This window comes from Chelonia mydas, chromosome 24 (assembly GCF_015237465.2).
Source record: "Chelonia mydas isolate rCheMyd1 chromosome 24, rCheMyd1.pri.v2, whole genome shotgun sequence".
Taxonomy (NCBI): Eukaryota; Metazoa; Chordata; order Testudines; family Cheloniidae; genus Chelonia; species Chelonia mydas.
Genome location: NC_051264.2, coordinates 18,138,953 through 18,164,028, shown reverse-complemented (window position 1 = coordinate 18,164,028; position 25,076 = coordinate 18,138,953). Strand labels below are relative to the sequence as shown.

General features: G+C 63.9%; 4 protein-coding genes across 8 annotated transcripts; 2 read left to right on the top strand and 2 right to left on the bottom strand.

The window, feature by feature from the left end:
• Positions 1-5,941: 5,941 nt before the first annotated feature.
• LOC119564198 (replication initiator 1) lies at positions 5,942-9,775 on the top strand. The gene is made up of 4 exons (XM_037883361.2): positions 5,942-6,097; positions 6,778-6,966; positions 7,791-7,889; positions 8,254-9,775. The coding sequence occupies exons 1-4, from the start codon at positions 5,959-5,961 to the stop codon at positions 8,826-8,828; spliced, it is 1,002 nt and encodes a 333-aa protein (XP_037739289.2). The 5' UTR covers positions 5,942-5,958; the 3' UTR covers positions 8,829-9,775.
• A 2,068-nt stretch (positions 9,776-11,843) lies between these two features.
• ZNF576 (zinc finger protein 576) lies at positions 11,844-15,809 on the bottom strand. Of its 5 annotated transcripts, XM_043535287.1 has the most exons (4): positions 15,448-15,540; positions 14,305-14,310; positions 13,768-13,987; positions 11,844-13,450 (listed from the first exon to the last, which is right to left on the bottom strand). In XM_043535287.1, exons 3-4 carry the CDS (start codon positions 13,976-13,978, stop codon positions 12,933-12,935), a joined length of 729 nt encoding a protein of 242 aa, XP_043391222.1. In that variant the 5' UTR covers positions 13,979-13,987; positions 14,305-14,310; positions 15,448-15,540; the 3' UTR covers positions 11,844-12,932. The 5 variants fall into 5 exon arrangements, with proteins under 5 accessions (XP_043391222.1, XP_037738834.1, XP_043391221.1 ...); XM_037882906.2 differs by lacking the exons at positions 14,305-14,310; positions 15,448-15,540 and adding an exon at positions 15,656-15,809 and having other exon boundaries at positions 13,768-13,985; XM_043535286.1 differs by lacking the exons at positions 14,305-14,310; positions 15,448-15,540 and adding an exon at positions 15,546-15,591 and having other exon boundaries at positions 13,768-13,985.
• A 681-nt stretch (positions 15,810-16,490) lies between these two features.
• On the bottom strand, positions 16,491-20,620 carry LOC102939682 (interferon-inducible GTPase 5). The gene is made up of 3 exons (XM_037882905.2): positions 20,464-20,620; positions 18,891-19,593; positions 16,491-18,007 (listed from the first exon to the last, which is right to left on the bottom strand). Exons 2-3 carry the CDS (start codon positions 19,583-19,585, stop codon positions 16,858-16,860), a joined length of 1,845 nt encoding a protein of 614 aa, XP_037738833.1. The 5' UTR covers positions 19,586-19,593; positions 20,464-20,620; the 3' UTR covers positions 16,491-16,857.
• On the top strand, positions 20,441-25,059 carry LOC102939469 (interferon-inducible GTPase 5). The gene is made up of 3 exons (XM_037882903.2): positions 20,441-20,597; positions 21,918-22,547; positions 23,029-25,059. The coding sequence occupies exons 2-3, from the start codon at positions 21,925-21,927 to the stop codon at positions 24,230-24,232; spliced, it is 1,827 nt and encodes a 608-aa protein (XP_037738831.2). The 5' UTR covers positions 20,441-20,597; positions 21,918-21,924; the 3' UTR covers positions 24,233-25,059.
• The last annotated feature ends 17 nt before the right edge of the window (positions 25,060-25,076 follow it).

The following is a 25,076-nucleotide window of genomic DNA, read 5'->3' as shown; positions in this document are numbered from 1 at the left end:
CCCTCGGCTGGGTCCATTTTGGGGGGCAGTGAGTCAGACAACCAAGTCTGCCCTTCACTCCATGTCCCAGCCAGCCCCAAACTGAAACTCCCTCCAGCCCCTCCTCCCCTGGGCTTTGTTCCTTTCCTGGGCCAGGAGGTCACCTGATTCCTTTGTTCTCCAACCCTTTAGCTCTCACCTTGCAGGGGGGAAGGTCCCAGGCCATCAGTTGCCAGGAAACAGGGTGTCAGCCATTCTCTGTGTCCAGACCCCTGCACACACCTGCCCTCTAGGGCTCTGCAATGATCATACACCCTTATCCCACCTCCTAGATACTTAAGAACTGCATAGGGGAAACTGAGGCACCCCCCACACTATTCAGAGGAAACATTAAGAACAGTCCCACTTCGTCACATCTCTCCCCCCTTTGAGATCGAACTGAGCGGGGTCACTTTAGCCGGTGACCTGGGGAAGTTCGAAGCCACCAACGTTCCCATGGATGCCCCAGCATCTCTGCCAGTCCTTGGTAGGAGTTGCACCAGGCCCTTCCAGTTTCACGCCCTCCCTTAGGTCGGGGGTGGTCGATAGCACTCGCAGGCCGCATGTCGGAAGGTTTCTGCGGCCCGTGCCCTTTGGCCACCCCAAAACCCCAGGAGGTCAAACTGGGATTGGGTCTTCTCCCCAACAAGCTGGCCAAACACAGCCACTTGGTTATAGGACTGTTTAACTTTCTTAACAGCTTTCACTTCATCTGAGACCTTCTCAAAGCTATCCTCACTGGGTCTTTCAACAGGACAGTCAGTGGATCCATTCACAACAGAAAATTTCTGGCTGTTAGGAACTGAAACTTTCTTGATTAAATCACTTTCAAACCCTTCAGTGGCAGTAAACTGCTTGCAAAGACTCCATGAGGATTCCTTTCCCTAGGGCCTTTCTATGCAACAATTCACCCCTCCCAGAAATTCTGCTCTTACCCTCTTTACCTAGGGCTTGCTCTAGAGGAACACTTTCCTGAGCAACAACAGACTCTTTCTGGGTCTCCCTTACATCCAGAATCACCTCTGGCCCATCAGGCGGATTCCTACACAATCCCCTTTCAAGCAAACTTACAGACTTCCTAGATAAAAGGTCAGAAGCATTCTCCTTCCCTTTGCCACACACAAGTTCAGGAATCTTTTCCTTCTTGCCACAGGTTTCCACACCCTCAGCAGGTAACACAATCACATCACCTTCATGCTCTCCTTGTGCCCTGGTTGGATCTCACCCTGATTAGACAGATTTGCTCCACCCTTTCCAACAACACACTAGCAACAGGCAAAACACAAGCACCAGAATTGTCTGGTCTCTGGGATTTTACATAGACACTAACTGGATGCAACCTAGTTACAGGGCCATTCTCCCGAGCAGACCCAAACTTAGGACCCTTCCCTTCCTGGGCTTTAGCTGAATCCAGAACCAGCTCTGAGACAACTGCACGACCCTCAACCGTCACAGGCTGAAAGGCCCCTTCTGTCTGCTCCACAGACAACGAAGAGCCGGACACACTTTCTCCGTTCCCAGACCCACAGCTTGGGATCTCTTTCCCCTTGTCCCAGCACACAAGGCTGGTCACAGACGACTACTTGGAGACCGGGGTAGCTCCCTCCACAGGCAAGTCAATACCCCTGACAGACACAGGCACGTTTCCTTCCCTGTCACACTTCTCCACCCAGCTAACAGGTAAGGTCCAGGGACACTCCTCTTCCACTCTCCTCGCCTTCCCACCCTGCTGACTAGACAAAGCCATCAGCTCACAAGGCTGCCTAGGCTCATCCAGACTTTCCTTACCAAGCACCTTGCCACTCCCAACAGATCCCCTGCCCTGCCTGTGTCTCCCCCCACTCAGCTGGGGTCTCAGCTCCCACTGTGCTCAGCGCTGCCCTTGCTGTCCCAGTGGGGGTAGGCAGCGAGCTCGCTGCTTTCCTCACTGCATCAGAGCCAGTGTGAGCCCCCTCTCCAGAGTGCAAGGGGGGCGGGGAGCCCCAGGGGTCTGGTTACAGGCAGGCAGGTAGCCTGAGCCTAGCCGCTCCTCCCCGCTGCCAGCCAGGTCATCTGCATTTTCACTGACCATTTCCCTCTCCGCCGATTGGTTCCCTGGATTCAAATTCAAACCCTTGGCAATTATCGGAGCAGGGCCTGGATCCTGTCCCAAAGAGACACAGTCACCCCACAACAGGGTCTCGCAGCTGGTATCCTGGAGCACCCCAACAACCAGCCAGCCCCACCCCTCCTGGGTCTGCACAGGGATCTGGGCCATAGGCAGGGCGAGGGGCTTCATCCCTGGGACCCTCACCCAGCCCCTTAGCATCTGAGGCTGCACCACCAGGGGCCTGACAACAGTTCTCTCTGTCCCAGGACCTCGCCACCCCAGGAATGTCTCCCCATTGACCATCACCTTCTGCTCCCACTGGGGGTCCGAGGGGCCTGGCCCCAGGAAACTCCACACAGACATATAGGTTGGGGTCAGGAGTGGAAGCCTGTCCACCTCCCCACCCATCTGGCTGACGGAGTCTACGGCCTTGGGACCCAGCAAGGGAGCTAGACACCAGGGCTTTTCCGCAGGGTCCCCCTGGTTCAAATCGCCAGCCTGCTCAAAGGCAGTGAGGTGGGCATCCACATCCCTCCCTCCTTAACCAGGGGCAGCAATTGAGTCTCGAGGTTCTCTGCGGAACTGGCCCCCCGGAGTCTATCCCCACTCACCCCTGGGGGGTCCCCTAGGCCTCTCCGCTCCCCCACCGCCAGTTCATGCTGCTGCTGCTTCTGCAGCTCTTTCTCGGGCTCTCGCTGTCTCTCACAGTCCTCTTGCTCTCTCGGACTCAGCTCCAATCCCGTCCATCTCTGATCCCCCGATGGGGAACCCGATCGTGAAGACCCCCGTCTGGTCGGGGACAGGAGTCTTGGGGATGCCTGGCTCCCACTCCAGCTGCTCCCAGATCCTGCTATAGCCCCATTTGGGTCAGGAACCTGTTCCTTAGAGCGGTCATCCTCCTCCAGCTGCACGATTAACTGTGCCTTGGTGAACTTTCCAGTGCTCAACCCTCTCTTTCTGCACAGGGTTACAATGTCCTTCTTAAGGAGACAGTGACAGGCCATCACTCCACTCTTCCCACGGTGTTGTGGACTCACAAACCTGTGTGCTCTCAGCTCCCCACGGTTTCCAGGGAGAACCCCAAGTATGCCAGCTTTTTCGAGGTCACCACCTCTTTGCCAGGGTCGAGCCGCAGACTCCTCCCCCCCGGGACCGCTCGCTTCAATCCCCCGGGGGACCCTGTTACTGCAAAAGTCCTTCTCTCTCCCAGGGCCAAGCCGCAGGCTCCTCCACCCCTGAGCCTGCTCACTGCAGTCCCCAGGGGGACCCCATTACTGCACAGTCCTTCTCGCCGGTCACACACTCCCAGGGGTTTACCGCCCCCTGAAACCGCTCCTCTCTGAGCCTTCAGCACGCCTGGTCCTCGACAATCCCCCTTCGTTTTACTGCTCCCCAGTCACTTACTGCAGGAAGCGCCATCCACGGGGTGCAGTAGATCCCACCGCTGCCACCAGTTGTCACGGAGTCCCTGGGCGATGCTCTGGAACTGCTCCCCATGAAGCCAGTCAGGACTCTGGGGAAGTCGCCTTTCTGGGAGCAGCCTGTCTGCAGGGCACACACCTCACCCAGCTTCCACCTTCCTGGGTCTGACCTCGGAGCATTCAGCATCCTCTGCCCCTCCGTGCGCTTCCCACAGCGAGTCCACCCAGGCGGGCTCCTGGGGAAGTCAGAGGGTCCTGCACCCCAACTTCGCAGTCAGACGTGACTCTCAGCCAGACAGTAAAACAGAGGTTTATTAGATGACAGGAACATGGTCTAAAACAGAGCTTGCAGGTGCAGAGAACAGGACCCCTCGGCTGGGTCCATTTTGGGGGGCAGTGAGTCAGACAACCAAGTCTGCCCTTCACTCCATGTCCCAGCCAGCCCCAAACTGAAACTCCCTCCAGCCCCTCCTCCCCTGGGCTTTGTTCCTTTCCTGGGCCAGGAGGTCACCTGATTCCTTTGTTCTCCAACCCTTTAGCTCTCACCTTGCAGGGGGGAAGGTCCCAGGCCATCAGTTGCCAGGAAACAGGGTGTCAGCCATTCTCTGTGTCCAGACCCCTGCACACACCTGCCCTCTAGGGCTCTGCAATGATCACACACCCTTATCCCACCTCCTAGATACTTAAGAACTGCATAGGGGAAACTGAGGCACCCCCCACACTATTCAGAGGAAACATTAAGAACAGTCCCACTTCGTCACACTATGATTCTATGATTCTATGATCCCAGCTCCTGCCTGAGGCATGGCAGGCCAGGGCGCAGGGCCCTTTGCCACCCAGCCAGCTCGCTCATGGCACGTCGTGCCCCCAAGCAGGCGCCCGCCTCCCACCCTGCCAGCGCATCACAGGCCCCTGGAATGTGGCATTCTCCGCTGTGAGCACTTGGGATCCATGCACCAGCTCCCCCTAGTTTACAGACTGGTCCATTGCAGCACCAGCTCCACCTAGTTTACAGACTGGTCCATTGCACCGCCATGCGTTGCACCAGCTCCCCTAGTTTACAGACTGGTCCATTGCACCACCATGCGTTGCACCAGCTCCCCTAGTTTACAGACTGGTCCATTGCACCACCATGCGTTGCACCAGCTCCCCTAGTTTACGGACTGGTCCATTGCACCGCCGTGCGTTGCACCAGCTCCCCTAGTTTACGGACTGGTCCATTGCACCGCCGTGCGTTGCACCAGCTCCCCTAGTTTACAGACTGGTCCGTTGCACCAGCTCCCCTAGTTTACAGACTGGTCCACTGCACCGCCATGCATTGCACCAGCTCCCCTAGTTTACAGACTGGTCCACTGCACCGCCGTGCGTTGCACCAGCTCCCCTAGTTTACAGACTGGTCCACTGCACCGCCGTGCGTTGCACCAGCTCCCCTAGTTTACAGACTGGTCCATTGCACCGCCGTGCGTTGCACCAGCTCCCCTAGTTTACGGACTGGTCCATTGCACCGCCGTGCGTTGCACCAGCTCCCCTAGTTTACAGACTGGTCCACTGCACCGCCGTGCGTTGCACCAGCTCCCCTAGTTTACAGACTGGTCCACTGCACCGCCGTGCGTTGCACCAGCTCCCCTAGTTTACAGACTGGTCCACTGCACCGCCGTGCGTTGCACCAGCTCCCCTAGTTTACAGACTGGTCCACTGCACCGCCGTGCGTTGCACCAGCTCCCCTAGTTTACAGACTGGTCCACTGCACCGCCGTGCGTTGCACCAGCTCCCCTAGTTTACAGACTGGTCCACTGCACCGCCGTGCGTTGCACCAGCTCCCCTAGTTTACAGACTGGTCCACTGCACCGCCGTGCGTTGCACCAGCTCCCCTAGTTTACAGACTGGTCCACTGCACCGCCGTGCGTTGCACCAGCTCCCCTAGTTTACAGACTGGTCCACTGCACCGCCGTGCGTTGCACCAGCTCTCCTAGTTTACAGACTGGTCCACTGCACCGCCGTGCGTTGCACCAGCTCCCCTAGTTTACAGACTGGTCCATTGCACCGCCGTGCGTTGCACCAGCTCCCCCTAGTTTACGGACTGGTCCACTGCACCGCCGTGCGTTGCACCAGCTCCCCCTAGTTTATGGACCGGTCCTTTGCACCCCCAGTGGTGCATTGCACGAGAGCCCAGATCTGGACCATACCAAGTATCAGCCCTAGCTGGGGGCGGGGGAATAGGGATTATTCCCTCCACAGCAACGGTAAAATGGCATACTCCGTCGCGCATGCGCAGAACCCTCCAGCGGGACCAAGTCGCCCCTTCTTCACCTCCTCCACACGGCGCAGGCGCGTCGACTCAGGAGAGACTTCGCGTGCGCAAAGCCCCAAAGTTCGACTCCCCTCATCATTGCGCATGCGCAACGCCTTGCGCCCGGGGCGTAGACGTAAATGGGAGGCCCGCGCACGCGCAAAGACCCACGTCGGAGGCGCTGCCGGAGCCCCGCCCCTCGCCTCGCTCCCACTGCGCCTGCGCAGCTCGGTCCTGCCGCGGCGGCCAGACGGGACCGGGTCAGGCCCGGAGGAGCCGGTGAGCGACGGGCGACGCGGTGCATGGCGGGATAGGGCGGGCCTCCTGCCCCTCCCCCCGGGACACAGCACCCCCGTACATTGTGGGGTCGGACCCCTCGACCCCCCCCCCCGGTCCATATAGCCCCAGCCCGGTGCATTGTGGGATGGGAAACTCCTCCCCCGGTCCATATAGCCCCAGCCCGGTGCATTGTGGGATGGGACTCTCCTCCCCCAGTCCATATAGCCCCAGCCCGGTGCATTGTGGGATGGGACCCTCCTCCCCCGGTCCATATAGCCCCAGCCCGGTGCATTGTGGGATGGGAAACTCCTCCCCCGGTCCATATAGTCTCACCCCGGTGCATTGTGGGATGGGACCCTCCTCCTCCCCCGGTCCATATAGCCCCAGCCCGGTGCATTGTGGGATGGGAAACTCCTCCCCCGGTCCATATAGTCTCACCCCGGTGCATTGTGCGATGGGACCCTCCTCCCCCGGTCCATATTGCCCCAGCCCGGTGCATTGTGGGATGGGAAACTCCTCCCCCGGTCCATATAGCCCCAGCCTGGTGCATTATGGGATGGGACCCGCACCCCCTGGTCCATATAGCCCCAGCCCATTGAGGCAGTGTCCTCCACCCCTTGGTCCTTATAGCTCCAGTGCAAGGTAGGTTTGGATCCTCACATTTCTCCTAATCTGTATAGCCCCGGTGCATTGTGGGATTGTGGCGCATTGGGGGGTCGGCTCCCCTGTGACAGAGCAGGGACTCCACGAGCGAGGCTCTCACCCAAGCCAGGCTGATCGCCGAGGGATGATGTCTGAAACACACAAGCACACGGACGTGGGGGGGAGCGAAGACGTGATCTTCGAGGAGGAGGATGGGACCTCAACTGGTGAGGGCAGGGCAGCTGCTGGTGGGGTGGCTTAGTGGGGAGGGGCGTTGTGAGGGCTGGGATTCGCACTCCACCCCACCGGTCTTTATAACATCAGGCCCAGTGCCTTGTGGGCTTGGAATTCCCTGTCTCCTGGTCAATATAATGCTAGTCCCAAAGCATAATGGGGTTGGAATTCCCCCTTCCTGTGGTCCTGAGCTGCTGGGAGGTGGTCGCACAGAGGAGAGGGGCCCAGTCTGCTGTGATTGGACAACCTCTCATGCTAAACAGGACTGGTCATGACTGGGGTGAGAAATCTGCCGTTCAACCCAGGGTGATGCTGGGTCCGTGTGTGTCCGTGTGTGTCTTGGGCTTCAGTCCTTTGTTTTCGGTCCTAAATTACCGTGCGGTGTGGTGGTTAAACACGCACCATGTCCCACCCCAGAGGGGCCACATCTCAGCACTAGGTGAATGCTGTGCACCTTAATAGGTCTTTGTCTCCGCCCCTTTCCCCAGCTTTCTTTTGATTGGTCCCTATGCTGGAAGGGGTAGAGCCCAGGGTTTGCTTGGTGTGTGTAGCTCTTTGGTGCCATTAACCCTCTGTGCTCCCTGAGTAGCTGCCTGAGTCTGTGGGGAGAAGGGGGATTAGCTGCATCCTACCTGTGCGTAATCTCATGCTTCCCAGAACAAGGGGCTCTGGGGAACACGCCGATAGCTCAGGGCCTGAGGGGCACCGGCAGAGCTGTGGGGAGCCCGGGGCTGTGGGTTGGCGTTGAGGGGCACCGCCAGTGGGTTGGTTGGGTGGGTGGGAAAAGGCAGCCTCTCACCTGCAGTGGATGTTGCAGGCGTCTCCACGGTGCAGGAGGAAGAGGATGAATCGGAAGCAACCTCAGTGTCCTCTGGAGAGAGCCGTCCATCCACACCCTCTGCCAATGGGTACCCAGGTAGGTGGGCGGCTCTGCCTAGGGCCGGTCATCTCACGCTGTGGAGCTGGGAGCCAGGACTCCTGGGTTCTCTGTGCAGCTCTGGGAGGGGAGTGGGGTCTGGTGGTTGGAGCAAGTGGAGATGGGAGCCAGGACTCCTGGGTTCTCCTCCGACAGAGATTCAGCCGAGTATTTCTACTAGCCAGACCCCTGTCCGGCAGCCCAGCAGACAGGCTCAGGGCTGGATAGGCCATGCAGGTCAGCCCCTTCTCTAGGGTTGGGGGGTGCTGGGGTGTGTGTTCTGGGGCTGCCCGAAGGCTGTGGCCCCTGTGGATCAGGGACAGTTTGCTGACACCCCCCCGCCCCCCACCCCATCTCTCTCTAGGTCCCAGGAGCAAGGAGCTGAGGTCAGCAGTATCGGAGCCCCAGCAGGAGGTGGCGGCAGAGGAGGGGGATGCTGGCCAGGGTCGCTTGGGCTCCCCGCAGACCCCCAGCCCCGAGTGGCACGAATGCCCCGAGTGCGGGCGCGGCTTCGGCACCTCGCGGGCCCTGAAGGTCCATCGCAGCTACCACGTGGGCCGGAAGCGGCCGCACACCTCCTCCAAGCCACCCCCACCCCGGCCGGCCCCACCCTCTGCTGGGGACCCAGAGGGCCGTGATGCCAGGCCTGTGCCCCCCTCGCCCCGAGCTGGAGCCTTCCACTACATCTGCGCTGAATGTGGCCTGGGCTTCGCCTCGCCTGCCTCCCTGGAGGCTCACCGCTGTGAACATGGCTGGCGCCGCAGCCCCCCAGCCCCTCCCCGCAACAAGGGGCCCCCCGCCCCACCCCGCGAGGCCAATGGCGCCCGGGACACCGAGGGGGCAGACGGACCTTACCACTGCACCGAGTGCCCGGGCGAGTTCGGCTTGGTGGCGGATCTGCATGAGCACTACATGCTGCATGCCCGAGGGGAGCTGTAGCCCCCTACCTTGCTGTGGGGCTGGGGGTGGGGAAGGTGGGAGTGAGATGGAGGGTGGCAGTGGTGTGATCTGTGGGTTGGAAGGTGGCGGCAGTGGGTTCCACAGGCTGGGGGTTGGTGGTTGCGGTGGGATTTGTGGGTTGGATGGTGGCTGGTTGGGGATCTGTGGGAGGATATGAGAGAGCCAGAATGGTGGTTGTGGTGGGATCCACCACCAGATGAGGATTGGTGGTTGCCGTAGGATCTGTGGGAGTAGGAGAGAGGAGGGTGGGTGCAGTGGGATCCGTGGGTTGGGTGATGTTTGCAGTGGTTTCTGCAGGCTGGGGGTTGGTGGCAGTGATGGGATCTGGGGTCCTGAGCCTCTGAGACAGAAATGGGGGCAGGGGACCCTCTCCTCCCCTTCCTTTATTCTAGTTGATTTGTAGATTCAAGTGAATCTAACCAGGGCCCCAGCCAGCCTGGCCCCATCTTTGCCTCCCCGCCAGAGCGGGGCCTGTTATCATCCCTCCCAACCTGCCCCCCAGACCTCAGAGAGGGGAGCCCCATTAGGGGCTTAGACCTGGCAATCTCGACTCACCCTTGGGGCTGCAAGATTGCGGAGCTGGAGGGCCCCGGCCTCCCTTTCCCCTCCCTTGAGGGCAGCAGTGGGGAAAGGCCCCATCACTCATTTCCTGCCCCTCTGCCCCACGCAGATTAGGCCGGCAGCCACTCAGGTGCCCCTTCCACTAGCCCCGGGCGTGTTTGGAACTCAGTGCCCCCAGGGTTTCGGGTGGGACAGTTCCCGCCTGCACTCCCTGTCTGCTTCGCCTTGGAGAGAGCGGGTTGTGAGGGGGCGAGCCATCAGCAGATCGATGAATATTAACAAGCTCATTGAAATAGCTTGGGGGGTGGGGTGGGGTGGGGTGGGGTGGGGTGGGGACCTTGTTTAATAATAAAAGTGATTCTGTATCTCTGCCATACTCTGTCCCCTGCGCCGGTGTCTGTTGGTCTGTCTGGCCTGTGCTGGGGGGCGCAAGTTGGGGGGACACCTGGCAGCAGCGGCAGGGCTGGGGCAGGAGCGTGGGGAGGAGGGGGACTGCCTCCCAGGATGGTTGGGCCTGTGGTTCCACTGTGACATCGTCACGGCATCGCCCTGCTGATGGGCGACAGCGGTGGGGACGCTGCACCTGGCCGCCCCCCTGCCAAGCCGGTGGTCAGGGGGGTGACGACAGCGGGCAGGCCTGCCCTGTGGCGGGGATACCCTGCCCGTGACAGCCGCAGCGTTGTGTGTGGCATTTTATGCAGGGCTGGGAGGGCCCGGGGCCCTGTGGTGATGTCAGAGCCAAGACTGTGAACGGCTGTGGCCCCTGGCTTCACTGAGAACTACAACTCCCAGCATGCACCTGGCTGGGCATTGTTCTGGGCTGAGAACTGCAACTCCCAACGTGCCGCTCACCCGGCCTCTGCTCCTCTGCAAGAACTTCAACTCCCAGACTGCATTTCGTTTGGTCATTTCTCCACTAAGAACTACAGCACCCAGCATGCATGTGGTTGGGGGGGGGTGTGAGAGAGAGCACCCCTCAGGTGTGGAGAGACTGCCCCCTGGGGGGCGGGGGAATATGTGCACCTGGGGCCCTGAAGCACCAGCTCTAGGTGCAGGACAGGGGTCCTTTCCCCTCTAGGGGGCGCTGGCTCCCATCTGGCCCCAGGTGGGACATCCTAGGCTGTGGGTCTAATTCGTCTCTCCCCTCCCCGCTGCCCAATCCCAGGATTCCAGCCAGCCCCCCACCCCACCGCTGGTCCAGGATCTGCCCTGGGAGACGGTGGCTAGGGATGGCCCTGGCCAAGCCGCTTTATGGGGGAGGGAGGCTGGATGGGACTGTGGGGCAAGACATGGGGCTGAAGATCCAGTGACTGAGCCACCCACTGCTGGCCCCTCCTAGCTTGTCACTGTTCTGCTGGCTGCCCACCCCATGGCCAAGGCGCCCTCTGGGCTGCCCCATGCCCCCAAAGGGAGGAGGAGGGACTGAGGGGGTTGGGGCCTAGGGCTTGTCACTCTGTGGGGTCTCATTCAGGGCCTGGGCCCTACAGGAAGCCCATGGTCCTATATAGCGCTTCGGGACCGAGGCCCCCCTGCCCTCTGGACCCAGTGCAAGGGCAGGGCCTGTGGGGGCAGCAGCAGGGCCAGGTGCAGTGACCAAGCCATGAAACCCACCCTCAGGGTTATGGAGGGGCCCAGGGCCCGTCCGCGCAAAGCCTGGGAGCATCCGAGCCCTGGGGCTGCAGCTCCAGAGATACAGGGTGGGAGAAGCTGGAGTCACAGCCCGGAGGTCCCCCAGATTGTGGGGGGACAGTTTCAGCCCCATGGGCCGTGGGGAGCAGCGGAGGCAATGAGACTAAACCTGGGATTGGTACATTGTCAAGAACGGAAAACAAACCGCCCTGAGATTTTTATTTAGAGGGGTAGAAGATGGGTCACCTGGAGGGCCAGATGAAGGGGCACCAGCAGAGCTGGTGGGGCAGGGCTGGGATTGATGGGCACCCATAGAGTGGGGGGGTAGGGGGCAAGGCTGGGCCTGATGGAACATTTTGATTTGCTGCAGCTGAGATGGGGGGGGAGGGAGCACTTTGTGACAGGAAGTGAAGCTGCGTCCTGGACCAACCCACATCCCTGAGCAGCTGAGGCCATTGTCCCAACACCACTGATCAGCTGAGCAGGGTCCTGGTGCCACAGCCCCTGTGTCACCGCCCCCACCCCATTGTGGGGCAGAGCTCACAGCTGGGAACTAGAACCCTTGAGTTCTTGCTGCATCCCAGCCTCCTGCCCCGGGGCCAGCGCCCTGGCCCATTCCCCTTCCTCTGATTTTGAAATCAGACTTTGCGGTTCCCCCGCGTCCCCAGCAGCGGAAGGCAGAGCCTTTCCAATTCCCCCAGCCCTGGGGCTACGTGCACATGCCTGCTTGTAGCCTTCCCCTGCCCTGCGGCCAGACCTGCCCAGCTCCAGCCCGCCCCAGGAGACAGACACCCTGTCCTGTGCTCAGCTTCCAACACTTTATTGTTTCCATATGAAAAATAGGACCTTCCCCTCACCCCAGTGCCCCTGCAGCCTGGTGGGGGAGCCCGGCTCTTTTCACCACCCGAAGTCTCCCCCCTTCCGCTCCGAACTGCCGCCGAAAGCTTCCTTCCCATGGCTGCCCAGCTCCGCCCCAAAGCATGTAGTGAAGATGGACGCCCCCTTGGGGAGCAGGCAAGTGCCCCTGGCATCAGGTCTGTGACCCCTGCAACACTGGACAGTTATACTGGTTAGCCTGGTGCCCACCCACTGGCATAACGGCCCTTTGTACTGGAGTAAGTGCCTCCGTGCCAGGGGCTGCACTGGGATAACTATAGCAGGGTAAAAATCACCCCCGCGCTGACACGGCTGTATCAGGACAAGATCTGGGTCCAGCTACACTTGGGAAGTCAGAGAGATCATGCCACACTGCAAGATAATGGCCCAGGGATCCGACACACGGGCTCTGGAAAGCACCCCCCCGCCCCAAGCACAGAAAGAGGACATGTTTGGGTTAGGTCCTCTCCCGCCAGGACTTCAGTGGGGGGCACTGCAGACTCCACCCGGGCTAGGGAGTGACGGCCGGTGCCGCGGAGCGCTTGGAGCTCGGCTGCAGGGGAGGCGCGAGGCGCTTATGGGAGGAAGAGCAGGGTGTGTGGAGAGAGATGCCGTGGGGTGTGCGTGTCGCACACTGACACAGGGGGGAGGGGGAGGCGTTTCAGAGGTACAGCCTGATCTCTGCAGCCCCCTGAGCCAGCTAGCCCTCCCGCCCTGGGACCGGATAGGAGACCGCGCTCCCTAGAGTGGACAGGTCCCGTGCCCCATTCCCCGCCCCCCTGAGCTAGCCAATTCCCTGCCTTGGGGCCGGATGGGAGCTGGCGCCCTCGAGGGGGGAAAGGCCCCATGTCCTGCTCCATCCAATCTACTCAGTCCCATCAAAGTCCTTCCAGTCCCATTCTAGCTCGACTTCCTGCCAGGCGGCCGGCTGTCCCAGCGCCCGGAGAGGGCTCGGTGGCAGAAGAGGGGGGCAGTCTGCTGCAGTCCCAGCTCTCCCCACTGGGGCTGGAGGGGGAGCTAGAGCTCGCCGCGGGCGTGCCGGATGTAGTGTTCGTGCAGGCCGGCCTCCTGGGCGAAGCTCTCGCCGCACTCCGTGCAGGAGTAGGGGCGGGAGGGCAGCAGCTCCAGGGGGCGCTGGTGGGAGGCCTGGTGGCGGCGCAGGTTGGAGAGCTGGCGGAAGCTCTTGCCGCAGTCGGGGCACTGGTGGGGCAGGCTGCGGCCGGCGGCGTGGCCCAGCCGGTGACGCTGGTAGCTGACCAGCTGGCCGAAGCGGCGGCCGCAGTCGGGGCACTCGAAGGCGGGGCGCAGGCAGTCAGGGCAGTCAGGGGGCGGGGCGGGGGCGTGCCCGCGCTGGTGGCAGATGAGGGCGCGGGAGCTCTCGAAGGGCTTGCTGCAGATGAAGCAGACGAAGAGGGCGTCGCGCAGATTCTCCTGCACAAAGTCCTCGGGGTGCTCCCGCTTCATATGCCGCTCCTTGAACTTCTCGTCCGGGAAGGTGATCAGGCAGTGGAAGCACTGGTTGGAACCCAGGCGATCTGAGGGCAAGGGGAAGGAGGGAGAGCTCAAGGCTCCAGCCTGGGCTGACCCCCACCTGCAACTCCCTGCCCAGTCTGGGCTCCCCACGCCACCCTCTGCTGCCGGGATCCCTAACGCCTCTGATCTGCATGCCCCGGCGGTGGGGAGAGGGAATGGAGCTCCCCGCCCTTAGGGAAGGACCGGGAGCCCGGGCACTGGGGGGACTGGAAGCTGGGGTGCAGTTCCCCAAGGGAAGGGCCGGGAGCCCCAGCGCTGTGGCATTTAAAGCCCTAGAGAACAGACGCAGGGAAAGGCCATGACCACCCCCGGTACTCACAGACAGGGCTATTGCTGGAAGAGGCCTTGACCTTCCCCTTGGGACTGGGCTGGGCGGGTTCGTCCTCAATGCAGATCGGTTCCAGGTCGGAGCTGGGGCACCGTGTCCGGGCTGGGGCAGCCTCCTGCTTGGCAGGGAGTGCAGGCCGTGCTGGGATCTCCTGCGGGAGCGGTTCAGCCAGGGGCTGCTTCTCTGCTGCGACTTCAGACATCTTCTCTCTGCGAGGGGAGGGGTGAGTTGTGTGAGAGCACACCCTCCCCCCGGATCAGCCCCGTGGGGCCAGCTAGCTCCATATCCCACCCCCTTCCTGTCCCCCCCAGCTCAGACCCACAGGCCCATCTAAGCCCCTATTCAGCCCCCTCCCTGCCGCCCCGGATCAGCCCCATGGTTTTTTCCACTCTAGGTTTCTTTGCCCCTCCCCATGAAGCACCTCAGCTTCCCACAGGGCCCCTCGCTGCAGTGTCTTGGCCCCTTGCTCCACCAACCCCATGCATTTCCTCCCGTCGCTCCCCCCAAGGAGCCCCGTCCTGTCCAACCCTCTCTCTATGCAGCTCCCAGCTGTCCCCCCCATGCAGGCTCCCTCACTCCCCACGTACTCCAAAGGCTCCCCACATGAAGCCACTACTGCCTGTGGACTCCTCCCCCCAGGCTTCCCCTCCCCATGGAGGCCCCCCCAACTTCTTTCCCCCCTACAGATCCCTCTCCCTCCCCACACATGGAGCCCTCAAACTCCCCTCAATTCTTCCCATGGACCCCGCCTCTTCCCACCCCCTATGGAGTGCTCGCTGTCTAAATCCCCCTCTCATGGAGTCCTTCGCCACCTTCAAGTAGAGCCCCCAACCCTCCCGCCACAACACAAAGCTACCTCTCCCCATGGCCCCTTTCTCACAACCCTCATGTGCAGCCTCCCAAAGCCCCTCAACCCTCTCCTCACAAAGCCAGATCCCTGTGGACCCCCTCAGCCTCCCCCGCACCAGGGACCCCTCGGCCACCCCTCCCCCCATGGAGACCCCTCTCAGCCTCCCCTCCCCCCACGGACCAGTCCCAGCCTCCCCCCACGGAGACCCCCCTCGGCCACCCCTCCCCCCACGGACCAGTCCCAGCCTCCCCCCATGGAGACCCCCCTCAGCCACCCCTCCCCCCATGGAAACCCCCCTCAGCCACCCCTCCCCCCACGGACCCCTCCCAGCCTCCCCCCATGGAAACCCCTCCCAGCCACCCCTCCCCCCATGGAAACCCCTCCCAGCCTCCCCCCATGGAGACCCCCCTCAGCCACGGACCCCTCCCAGCCTCCCCCCACAGAGACCCCCCTCGGCCACCCCTCCCCCCATGGAAACCCCCCTCAGCCACCCCTCCCCCCATGGAAACCCCTCCCAGCCTCCCCCCATGGAAACCCCCCTCAGCCACCCCTCCCCCCATGGAAACCCCCCTCAGCCTCCCCCCATGGAGACCCCCCTCAGCCACCCCTCCCCCGATGGAAACCCCTCCCAGCCTCCCCCCATGGAGACCCCCCTCAGCCACCCCTCCCCCGATGGAAACCCCTCCCAGCCTCCCCCCATGGAGACCCCCCTCAGCCACCCCTCCCCCCCGGACCCCTCCCAGCCTCCCCCCACAGAGACCCCCCTCGGCCACCCCTCCCCCCATGGAAACCCCCCTCAGCCACCCCTCCCCCACGGACACCTCTCTCTCTCTCTCTTTCTCTCTCCTCCTCCCTCGCCTTCCTGTTTCCGATGCCCACCCAGCCAGGACCCCTCCGTTTCCGGTGGGGCTGCCCCTACCTGCGCCTGACCCAAACTCCCGGCCCCCGGGACTGCTCCCTTCCCTTCCCCTCTTACCCCCATCTGTGCTCCCTCCCCCCAACCCTGACCCCGGATATGTGTAATTTTACTCAGGCATTCATCAGGGCAACCCAAAAGACAGAGGGACGCGGGGTCCTTCTGTCCCCACCGTCGCGCGACTCCGGCAGGTGCGTGCGCATACACGTTGAGACAGGCGCGTGGCAAAGTGGACTGCGCACGCGCGACATAGAACGTGTGCCACTGGGCCCGATGATGCGCATGCGTATAAGTTCCACTCAATGCGTCGCGGCAACGATGCTACGACTAAAGGCCTGCGCACGCGTGATACTTCTTGGTGGTGGTGAGGGGCTAGAGTCATGCGCATGCGCAGTCCGCCGGGAAAGCATCTCCAATGAGGGGGCGAGGCAATTCAGGGGCAGCTGCAGGCTCCTGCGGGAGGCGCCCCACCCTGATATCCCAGGGTGCACCGGGGCATGGAGAGTCCGCGTTCCCAGCGCCCACCGAGGCATCCACCACCCCAGATTCCCATGATGCACCGGGGGGTGGAGCGCCCCCATATTCCCAGAGTGCACTGGGGTGTTCAGAGCCCGAACTTCCCAGAATGCACTGGGGCATGGAGATCCCCAAATTCCCCGGGTTGACCATGGTGCCAGCACCCCCAAATTCCCATGATGCACTGGGGCATAGAGAGCCTCAAATTCCCAGGGTGCACCGGGGTGTCCAGAGCCTCAAATTCCCAGGGTGCAGTGGGGCACGCAGTGCCCTGCTGCAGGGTGGGGGTCAGCAAGGGCCCCCCCTTTCCTCTCCCAGGCAGGGCCGGCCCCAGTGTGGCCCCGGGGTGGGGCGGCGCTGCCAGCAGCGCCCCAGCCAGCAGCCGCGCTGTTCTCATCGTTAACGTTTTTTTCCATCAACACAGAGCAAAGGTCCTGTTCGGGTCTCCATTTTATTTCTGATTGAAGGAAAACAGACAAGAAAGAACTAATACGAAGTCTGCACTGCGGAGGGCCCCGTGTGTGTGACCCTGGCTGCAACATCAGCCTTGTTGAGCTCAGTAGGGCGCCCCCTAGACGGGCAGGTCGCACCTTATTCTCACAAGTGCAGGACACAGGAAAGAACCATGCAGTGACATAGCCGTATAACCACACTCAGCAACCCCTGTGTCACACGGCCTCCCTGGCTGTCTCTCAGCACCAGGAGAGGGATCCCCCCAGAAACAGCCCCTGAGCCCCACCCCAGAGGTGGCTGCATCTCAGCGCTGGGTGAGGAAACACTCTACAAACAGCCCCTCCCCCTACTCCTTGGCATAGGCTCGGCGCAGCATCCGCTCTGCGTCCTCCGTCATCTCTGCCAGGGCCTGTGTCAGCACCCTGTAGGTGGCCTCCAGGGAGATCTCGGGCTGCCCCTTGGCCCCGCGGCCCCAGTAGGGCACCAAGCTCCACATCCAGGAGGAGAAGGGCACTGGCTTAGTGATCTGCTTCAGCACCTGCTTCGGGTCGGGCCGCTTGAGCCAGGGGCTCCGGATCTCGGCCTGGAGCAGTCTGATGGGCTTCCCTGTGGCTTTGGCCACCTGGGCCAAGGACTCCTCAACCAGGCCCAGCTCGATGGAGAAAGCCGAGGCTGTGTTGATGAGGCTGGTGGCCACGTCTGGGCCAGGTTTCTCTGCAGAGTAGAGGCAGCTCTGCAGGGTCTTGTGCCAGACGTCCTTCATCAGCGCCTTGCTCTTCCTCCTCACCAGGCGGCTCAAGGCCATGGGGATGGCCTTCTCCAGTGCCTCCCTCTTCAAGGCTGGGGCGTCGCTCTCAAGGGCCACCCGGAGGGCCGGCAGGTCATAGGCCTCGCGGAGAAGGCTGGAGACAAGGAAGACCCTTGGGGAGCCCACGCCATCCTTCTGGAGGGCGTCCACACAGCTGCTCCGGATCTCCTCCACGGGGCGGGGCTCGGGGCCAGGTTGGGCGTCCACGTCCACCTTGGTCCTGACGAAGAAGAACCGCTTCCCGGCCGCGCTGACGGCCCGGGCGAGCTGGCTCTGGGCGTGGCGGTAGCGCTCTGAGGCCGTGAGCAGGAAGAAGTCGTAACGGGACAGATCCAGCCGCCCCACGTCCTCCTCCGTCACCCCCACTCCTGGCAAGTCCCACAGATACAGGCCGGGCACAGTGGGGTGGGCGTAAGCTGCGGCTTTCTGGGTGGTGGCTGTCACCCCCGTGGGGGCCGCCCCTGGCTCCCCGCAGCCCACCCCCCTCAGGGCGTTCACCAGCGCCGACTTGCCCGAGCCGGCCTCCCCCAGCACTGCCACGTCCAGCCGGATCTGCGAGGGCTCCTCCAGTGCCGAGCAGATGATGGCAGGCACCTCTGCCAGTCCCCCCGTGGCGCAAGCCTGGTACAGCTCCTGGATCTTCCTCGGGCTCACGGCCCTCAGGTCCTCCAGCTCCCCGTCATGGGCCCTGCACAGAGAGGACGGGACAGGGGGATTGGAGCCCCTCTGCTGTGCTTTGGGTAGAGAGGAAGCTTGTACCTGGTGTTACCGGAACCCAGGACACTGGGGGTCTGGTCCCAGCTCAGCCACAGACTCCCTGTGAGTCACTGCCTCTCTCTGGGCCTCAGTTTCCCCACCTGTGTAATGTGGGAGAAGGAGCCTTCTTTTGCCTATGCAGATTGGAAGCTCCACCTCTTGGAGGACATGGGGCAGGGACTGTGTCTTGGGCGGGGTCCATGCAGCGCCCCACAATGGAGCCCCTGATCTCGGGCGGGATCTGTGCAGCGCCCGGCACAATGCGGCGGGGGGGTCTGTGCAGCTTACTGTGATGTGGCCCCTCAATACCCAGTGTGGAAGTTTTACTGCAGTTTCTGTGAAAAAGCTGATTTTTCAAAGTGCTGTAAAATTTTCCCCACTCCTCTCCCAGAGCCAGAACCCAGGAGTCCTGGCTCCCGCCCTGCCCTGCCCTGCCCCGCTAGACCCCACTCTCTTCCCAGAGCTGGGGAGAGAACCCAGGAGTCCTGGCTCCCGCCCTGCCCTGCCCTGCCCCGCTAGACCCCACTCCCTTCCCCGAGTTGGGGAGAGAACCCAGGAGTCCTGGCTCCAGCCCCACCCTACTCTGACCCGCTAGACCCCACTCCCCTCCCAGAGCTGGGGAGAGAACCCAGGAGTCCTGGCTCCCGCCCTGCCCTGCCCTGCCCCGCTAGACCCCACTCCCTTCCCAGAGCTGGGGAGAGAACCCAGGAGTCCTGGCTCCCGCCCCACCCTGCTCTGACCCGCTAGACCCCACTCCCCTCCCAGAGCTGGGGAGAGAACCCAGGAGTCCTGGCTACTAGCCCCACCCCGCTCACCTCTTCAACTGGATTAGCTCCTCCTCCAGCTTGTCCTGGAACTGGCTGAACTGGTACCTGTCCGTCTCCAGGCCCGAGACCAGGAAAACCCTGCTGGTCTCCAGCCCGTTCTTGGCCAGCGCCTCGGCCACCCCCTTCCGGGCCAGGGCCAGCGCCTCCGCCGAGCTGTACCGGGCCTGGAACCGCCTCTTGGCCGTGTGCAAGTCCAGGTCCACCTTGGTGCGCACCACATAATAGGGCTTCCGCTTCTGCTGGAAGGCCTTGAGGAGCTGCAGGTGGGGATCTGCCGGGCTTCCCTCGCCCACCACCAGCACCAGGCAGCCGTACTTCCCCAGGTCCCCCAGCCGCTTCGTGTAGTCGCCCGGCTTCTCCGGCTCCTGGAAGCCCGGGAGATCCCACAGCGCCAGGGTGGGGTAGGCGGGGTGGGTGTAGCCGGCCGGCTGCCCTGGGGGCTCCGGCGCCTGCTGGAAGAAGGCCTGGGGGTCGTCCAAGCCGGGGCGTTCTCCCACCAGGGCGTGGATCAGCGTGGTGACCCCGGCGCCCCGGCGGCCCACCACAGCCACGTCGGCCTTCAGGGCATTGACCGAGTCCACCAGGGCCTGGAGGCGGGCGGCGGCCGTGCCGGGGTCCTGGGCTTCGTAGCGGGCCAGCAGGTCCCGGAGGAAAGCGTCGTCCAAGCCCACCGGGGCTGCCATGGCCAGAGCTGCAAGGAGAAGCAGGCTGGAGTCAGGACTCCTGGGTTCTCTCCCTGGCTCTGGCAGGGGAGGGGGGTCTAGTGGTTAGTGGGGGGCGCTGGTGGTTGGGGCGGAGAGTCAGGACGCCTGGGTTCTCTGGGGTCGCTGGTGGCCAGGACGCCTGGGTCCTCTCGGGGTTTGGGATGGGAGTGGGGTCCAGTGGTTGGGGAGGGGGAGCCAGGACGCCTGGTTTCTCGGGCAGGGGGGGCTGATGGGAAGGGAGCCAGGACGCCTGGGTTCTTGGGCGGGGAGGGCTAATGGGGGGGGAGCCAGGACGCCTGGGTTCTCGGGTGGGGAGGGCTGATGGGGGGGGGGGGAGCCAGGACGCCTGGGTTCTCTGGGGGGCTGGTGGCCAGGACGCCTGGGTCCTCTCCGGCTCTGGGAGGGGAGTGGGGTCCAGTGGTTGGGGAGGGGGAGCCAGGACGCCTGGGTTCTCGGGCGAGGGGGGGCTGATGGGGAGAAGCCAGGACGCCTGGGTTCTCGGACGGGGGGGGCTGATGGGGGGGGGGAGCCAGGACGCCTGGGTTCTCGGGCGGGGAGGGCTGATGGGGGGGGAGCCAGGACGCCTGGGTTCTCGGGCGGGGGGGACTGATGGGGGGGGGGAGCCAGGACGCCTGGGTTCTCGGGCGGGGAGGGCTGATGGGGGGGGGGAGCCAGGACGCCTGGGTTCTCGGGCGGGGAGGGCTGATGGGGGGGGGGAGCCAGGACGCCTGGGTTCTCGGGCGGGGGGGGCTGATGGGGGGGGGAGCCAGGACGCCTGGGTTCTCGGGCGGGGAGGGCTGATGCGGGGAGAGCCAGGACGCCTGGGTTCTCGGAGGGAGGGGGGTCCAGCCGCTCACCCGCAGTGGGTCCCTCCAGGCCGAGTGACAGCGGGGCCGGGAAACAGAAACCGAGACGGCGGCTCCTCCCCCGGGGCCGGGCCGAGCCGAGCCAGGCCGGAGGGGGAGGAACCGGGAGAGACGCCGGCGGAGCCGTGAGTGCGGGGGGGACCCTTCGTGTGACCCCCCCACCCCGATCCGTCCCCTTCGCCCCGCTCCCCTGCACCCCGGATCCATCCCCTGCACCCCCCGATCCGTCCCCCTTCGCCCCCCTCCCCTGCACCCCCCGATCCGTCCCCTGCACCCCCCGATCCGTCCCCCTTCGCCCCTCTCCCCTGCACCCCCGATCCGTCCCCTGCTCCGCCCTCTGTCCACCCCTTCGCCCCCCTCCCCTGCACCCCCGATCCGTCCCCTGCACCCCCCGATCCGTCCCCCTTCGCCCCCTCCCCTGCACCCCCGATCCGTCCCCTGCTCCGCCCTCTGTCCACCCCTTCGCCCCCCTCCCCTGCACCCCCGATCCGTCCCCTGCACCCCCCGATCCATCCCCTGCACCCCCCTCTGTCCGCCCCTTTGCCCCCCTCCCCTGCACCCCCCGATCCGTCCCCTGCACCCCCCGATCCGTCCCCCTTCGCCCCGTCCCCTGCACCCCCGATCCGTCCCCTGCACCCCCCGATCCGTCCCCCTTCGCCCCTCTCCCCTGCACCCCCGATCCGTCCCCTGCACCTCCCGATCCGTCCCCCTTCGCCCCTCTCCACTGCACCTCCGATCCGTCCCCTGCTCCCCCCGATCCGTCCCCTGCTCCCCCCTCTGCCGGCCCTTCGCCCCCGTTCCCTGCACCCCCTCTGTCCGCCCCTTTGCCCCCCATCCCCTGCACCCCCAGATCCATCCCCTGGGCCCCACTCTGTCCACTCATCCTCCTGGACCCCCCCGACCTTTCAGCTGATCTTTTCACGATCAGACCCCCCTCCGTCTGCCCCCTGGACCCCTCTGTCTGCCCCATGCACCCCCCGCCCTTGCTCCTCCCCTGTCCCCCTGCACACCTTATCCATCCCCCTTCACCTCTCTCTGTCTGCCCCATGCACGCCCCTGTCCACCCCCTGCTCCCTCCTCTGTCCCTCTGCACCCCCCTGTCCGACCCCAGGCACCCCCCTCTGTCCACCCCCTGCACCCCCCTTTTTCCACCCCGTGCACCCCCCTATCCAGCCCCCTGGACCCCCCAATCCGTCTCCTGCACCCCCAAATCCATCCCCCTGTACTCTCCTCTGTCTGTCTGTCCCCATGCACCCCTTCTGTACCCCCCCTGTTTGTCCATCTCTATGCACACCTCTCTATCTGGTTCAAGAGGGGGGCTGGGATCAGGGCGGGGTGGGGCACGGTCAGGAGGGGGTGGGATGTCAGGGGTTGGGAGCGTCGGGGTAGGGGACAGACCCCCGGAGCCACCCCCCTGACAATCACGTCTCCTTCTGTCTCCGCAGCACCCAGATGAACGAAGCCCCGGGCCCCGAAATGCCCCCGCAGCCCCCGGCGGACGCCTCGCCGGGCTCCCCAGACCGGGGCGACGTCTCGGTCGTGATCGTGGGGGTGCCGGGCTGCGGCAAGTCGGCCCTGCTCAACGCCGCGCGGGGCCTGGCGGAGGACGACGCCCGCGCGGCCCCGCTGGGGGCCCCGGCTAGCTCCGGGGGGCCCGTGCTGTACCCCGACCCGGCCCGGCCCAACCTGCTGCTCTGGGAGCTGCCCCTGACGGAGGGCGAGGGGCCGGCGCGCTGGCTGGCCGAGGGGAACGTGGTGGTCCTGGCCACCGACGGGCTCTTCGGCGCCAGCCACGCCCGCCTGGCCCAGGAGGCCCGCGGCGCTGGCAAGACGGTCCACTTTGCCCGCACCAAGGCCGACCTGGACCTGCACACCCTCCGGCGGCTCCTGGGCGGGCGCTACGACCGGGCCCGGGCCCTCGATGCCCTCCGGGCCGCCTGCGCCCAGTCTCTGGCGGCCCATGGCCTCGGGGAGCCCCCACCCCTCGTCTTCCTCATCTCTGGCCACGAGCCCCAGGAGCTGGACGGGCCCCTGCTGCGCCAGGCTCTGGTGGGAGACGTCAGGGTGTACGAGAGGTGCGGCTTGTTTATTGTAGGGTCTCCCGGGTGGGCTCCAAGAGTGGGCATGCTCGGGGGAGGTAGGGCTGGTTTGTTATTGTAGGGTTTCTTGAGGAGACGACTTTGGTTGTTGCGGGGGGAAGGGCCTCAAGTGGGGTGTTATTGTAGGGTCTCTTTGGAGGGCTGCATGCAGTGCTTGGGTTCTTTTTATAGGGTCTCAAGTGGTTTGTTATTTTAGGGTCTCCCAGAGATCCCAACACCCAGCCAGTCCCCCCCCATGTCTCACACTCACTGGTCCCCCCACTCCTCACCCCATGTCTCCCCTGCTCTGCCTCCCCCCCACTCCAGCCCCTCTCCCCGTACTCCCTGGTCCTTTCTCACTCTATTCAGTCCCCACCAGCGTCTCGTGCCCCTTCTGTCGCCCCCCAGTGCCACCCATTGTCTCACGCCCCCATGCCCCCCAGTGCCACCCATTGTCTCACGCCCCCTGTGCTTGCAGGGTGCTGCACCCGGTGGTCTCCGGCTTTGAGCAGATCAGCGAGCGGGAGGTGGCCGAGATCCAGGAGGCCTACGAGCTGGGTGGCCTGGCAGAGGTGGTGACCCGGGTCCAGTGCAGCCTGGAGACCCTCTGGAACGCCCGGCTGGATGTGGCCGTCACCGGGGAGTCGGGGGCCGGCAAGTCCACCTTCGTCAATGCCCTGCGAGGCCTGGTGGACGAGGACGAGGGGGCGGCCCAGACCGGTGTGACCGAGACCACGGCCCAGCCCACGGCCTACCCCTACCCCGGCTACCCCAACGTGACGCTGTGGGACCTGCCCGGCATCGGCACGCCCAGCTTCCGGGCCGACTGCTACCTCGAGGCTGTGGAGTTCCCTCGCTACGACTTCTTCATCATCCTGGCCTCGGAGAGGTTCAAGGAGAACCACGTCCGCCTGGCCCAGGCCATCGTGGAACAAGGCAAACGCTTCTACTTCGTGCGCGCCAAGGTCGACAACGACCTGGAGGCCACGCGGAGGAGGAAGAACCCACCCGAGGAAGAGGAGGTGCTGGAGGAGATCAGGAGGGACTGCCGGGAACGGCTGAGCCAGGCCGGGCTGGGCGACACCAAGGTCTTCCTCCTCAGCAGCTTCGAGATAGAGAAATACGACTTCCAGGCCTTCGAGGACACCTTGGAGCGGGAGCTGCCCGGGCACAAGCGTCACGCCTTCCTCCTCTCCCTGCCCAACCTCTCGGGGGCCATCATCGAGAAGAAGCGGCAGCTGCTCCACCAGGAGGTCTGGAAGGTGGCCTTGGTCTCCAGCCTGGTAGCCGCCGTGCCCTTGCCGGGACTGGCCTTCACCTGCGACGTCTCCATCCTGCTGAGGAAGCTGGCCGCCTACCGGCAGGATTTCGGGCTGGACGCGGCCTCCCTGGCCCGGCTGGCGGAGAGGGCCGGGAAGCCGCTGGAGGTGCTGCGGGCCGAGGTGCACAGCGTGCTGGGGCGCGGCATCAACAAGGAGGTGGTGATCGGGCTGCTGGGGAAGGCCACCGGCGGGGGCTTGGTGGTGGTCAACTTCTTCTTCCACCGGATCCCCATCTACGGGGCGCTGGCCTCCGGGGGCATCTCCTTCCACACCACCTACTCCATGCTCAGCCAGTGCCTGGAGGAGCTGGCGGCTGACTCCCAGCGGGTTCTGGTCAAGGCCTTCGACAGCGAGGTCTGAGGGGGCTTCCAGACAAGCCAGGCGATCCCCTCCCTCAGCCAAGGCAAAATGGCCGTGTTATTGTAGGGTCTCTTGGGCAGGCTGGGGCCACATGCATTGCTTGGTTATTGTAGGGTCTCTTGGGCGGGCGGGCGGGGGGCCACCTGCATTGCTAGGTAATTGTAGGGTCTCCTGAAAGGGGCCTCCACTCCCAGTCCTCTTCCAAAATCTGTGGTTCTTCCCCCCTCGGATTCCCATGGCTACCGTCTAAGCACACCCCCACACTGGGTCAATGGCCCATAGCGCCACTGTCCTCAATGGGGCCAGGTCCCCAGCTGGCCCCGATTCCCTAGCGCGGTGCTAGGGGGCGCTGTGCTGCAGGGGGTGGGGTTGGGGGCGATCCTCCTTGCAGTTCTCCCCCCACAGCACCCGAAATCCCCGAGCTCGCGCACACAGACCCCGTCTCTGCCCTGCCCATGGCTGCTGCGGCTCATGCAGGGGTCTTGGTGTGACGCAGGCCCACGGACGAGGCCTCTCCCAGTCCGGGGGTGGGTCTGACCTGGCTTGTGGGGCTTGGGTCCAGCCCTGTTCCCTGGCTTTTGGGGGGCACTGGGACAGCCCTGAAATTCAAGGGGGGGTGTTCTGCATGGGGTCCCTGATGGTCCTCGAAAGGGGCAACGTTGGGGGGGGGTGATTCCTTCCACAGCTCTGCTAAGAACACCCGTATGGGTCTATACAGCACCTAGCGCTACCGTAATGCACCTAATAAATAGCAGTCATGATGTACCACACCCAGTGCTACTGTAATGCACCTAATACAGTGGTTTTCAAACTTTTTTTCTGGCAACCCAGTTGAAGAAAACTG

What these genes read in the sequence shown, in the direction of transcription:
- LOC119564198 (XM_037883361.2), top strand. Translation starts at nt 5,959, where the DNA reads ATGGGAGGCCCGCGCACGCGCAAAGACCCACGTCGGAGGCGCTGCCGG. An exon ending in GGTCAGGCCCGGAGGAGCCG is followed by an intron (nt 6,098 to 6,777) that starts GTGAGCGACGGG and finishes TAATCTGTATAG; the next exon opens with CCCCGGTGCATTGTGGGATT. An exon ending in CTCTGCCAATGGGTACCCAG is followed by an intron (nt 7,890 to 8,253) that starts GTAGGTGGGCGG and finishes ATCTCTCTCTAG; the next exon opens with GTCCCAGGAGCAAGGAGCTG.
- ZNF576 (XM_043535285.1), bottom strand. Translation starts at nt 14,642, where the DNA reads ATGGGGAGAGGTAGCTTTGTGTTGTGGCGGGAGGGTTGGGGGCTCTAC. An exon ending in CAGCGAGCACTCCATAGGGG is followed by an intron (nt 13,986 to 14,535) that starts GTGGGAAGAGGC and finishes CTCCCCTCGCAG; the next exon opens with AGAGAAGATGTCTGAAGTCG. An exon ending in TTCCAGCAATAGCCCTGTCT is followed by an intron (nt 13,451 to 13,767) that starts GTGAGTACCGGG and finishes CCTTGCCCTCAG; the next exon opens with ATCGCCTGGGTTCCAACCAG.
- LOC102939682 (XM_037882905.2), bottom strand. Translation starts at nt 19,585, where the DNA reads ATGGCAGCCCCGGTGGGCTTGGACGACGCTTTCCTCCGGGACCTGCTG. An exon ending in GAGCTAATCCAGTTGAAGAG is followed by an intron (nt 18,008 to 18,890) that starts GTGAGCGGGGTG and finishes CTCTCTGTGCAG; the next exon opens with GGCCCATGACGGGGAGCTGG.
- LOC102939469 (XM_037882903.2), top strand. Translation starts at nt 21,925, where the DNA reads ATGAACGAAGCCCCGGGCCCCGAAATGCCCCCGCAGCCCCCGGCGGAC. An exon ending in GACGTCAGGGTGTACGAGAG is followed by an intron (nt 22,548 to 23,028) that starts GTGCGGCTTGTT and finishes CTGTGCTTGCAG; the next exon opens with GGTGCTGCACCCGGTGGTCT.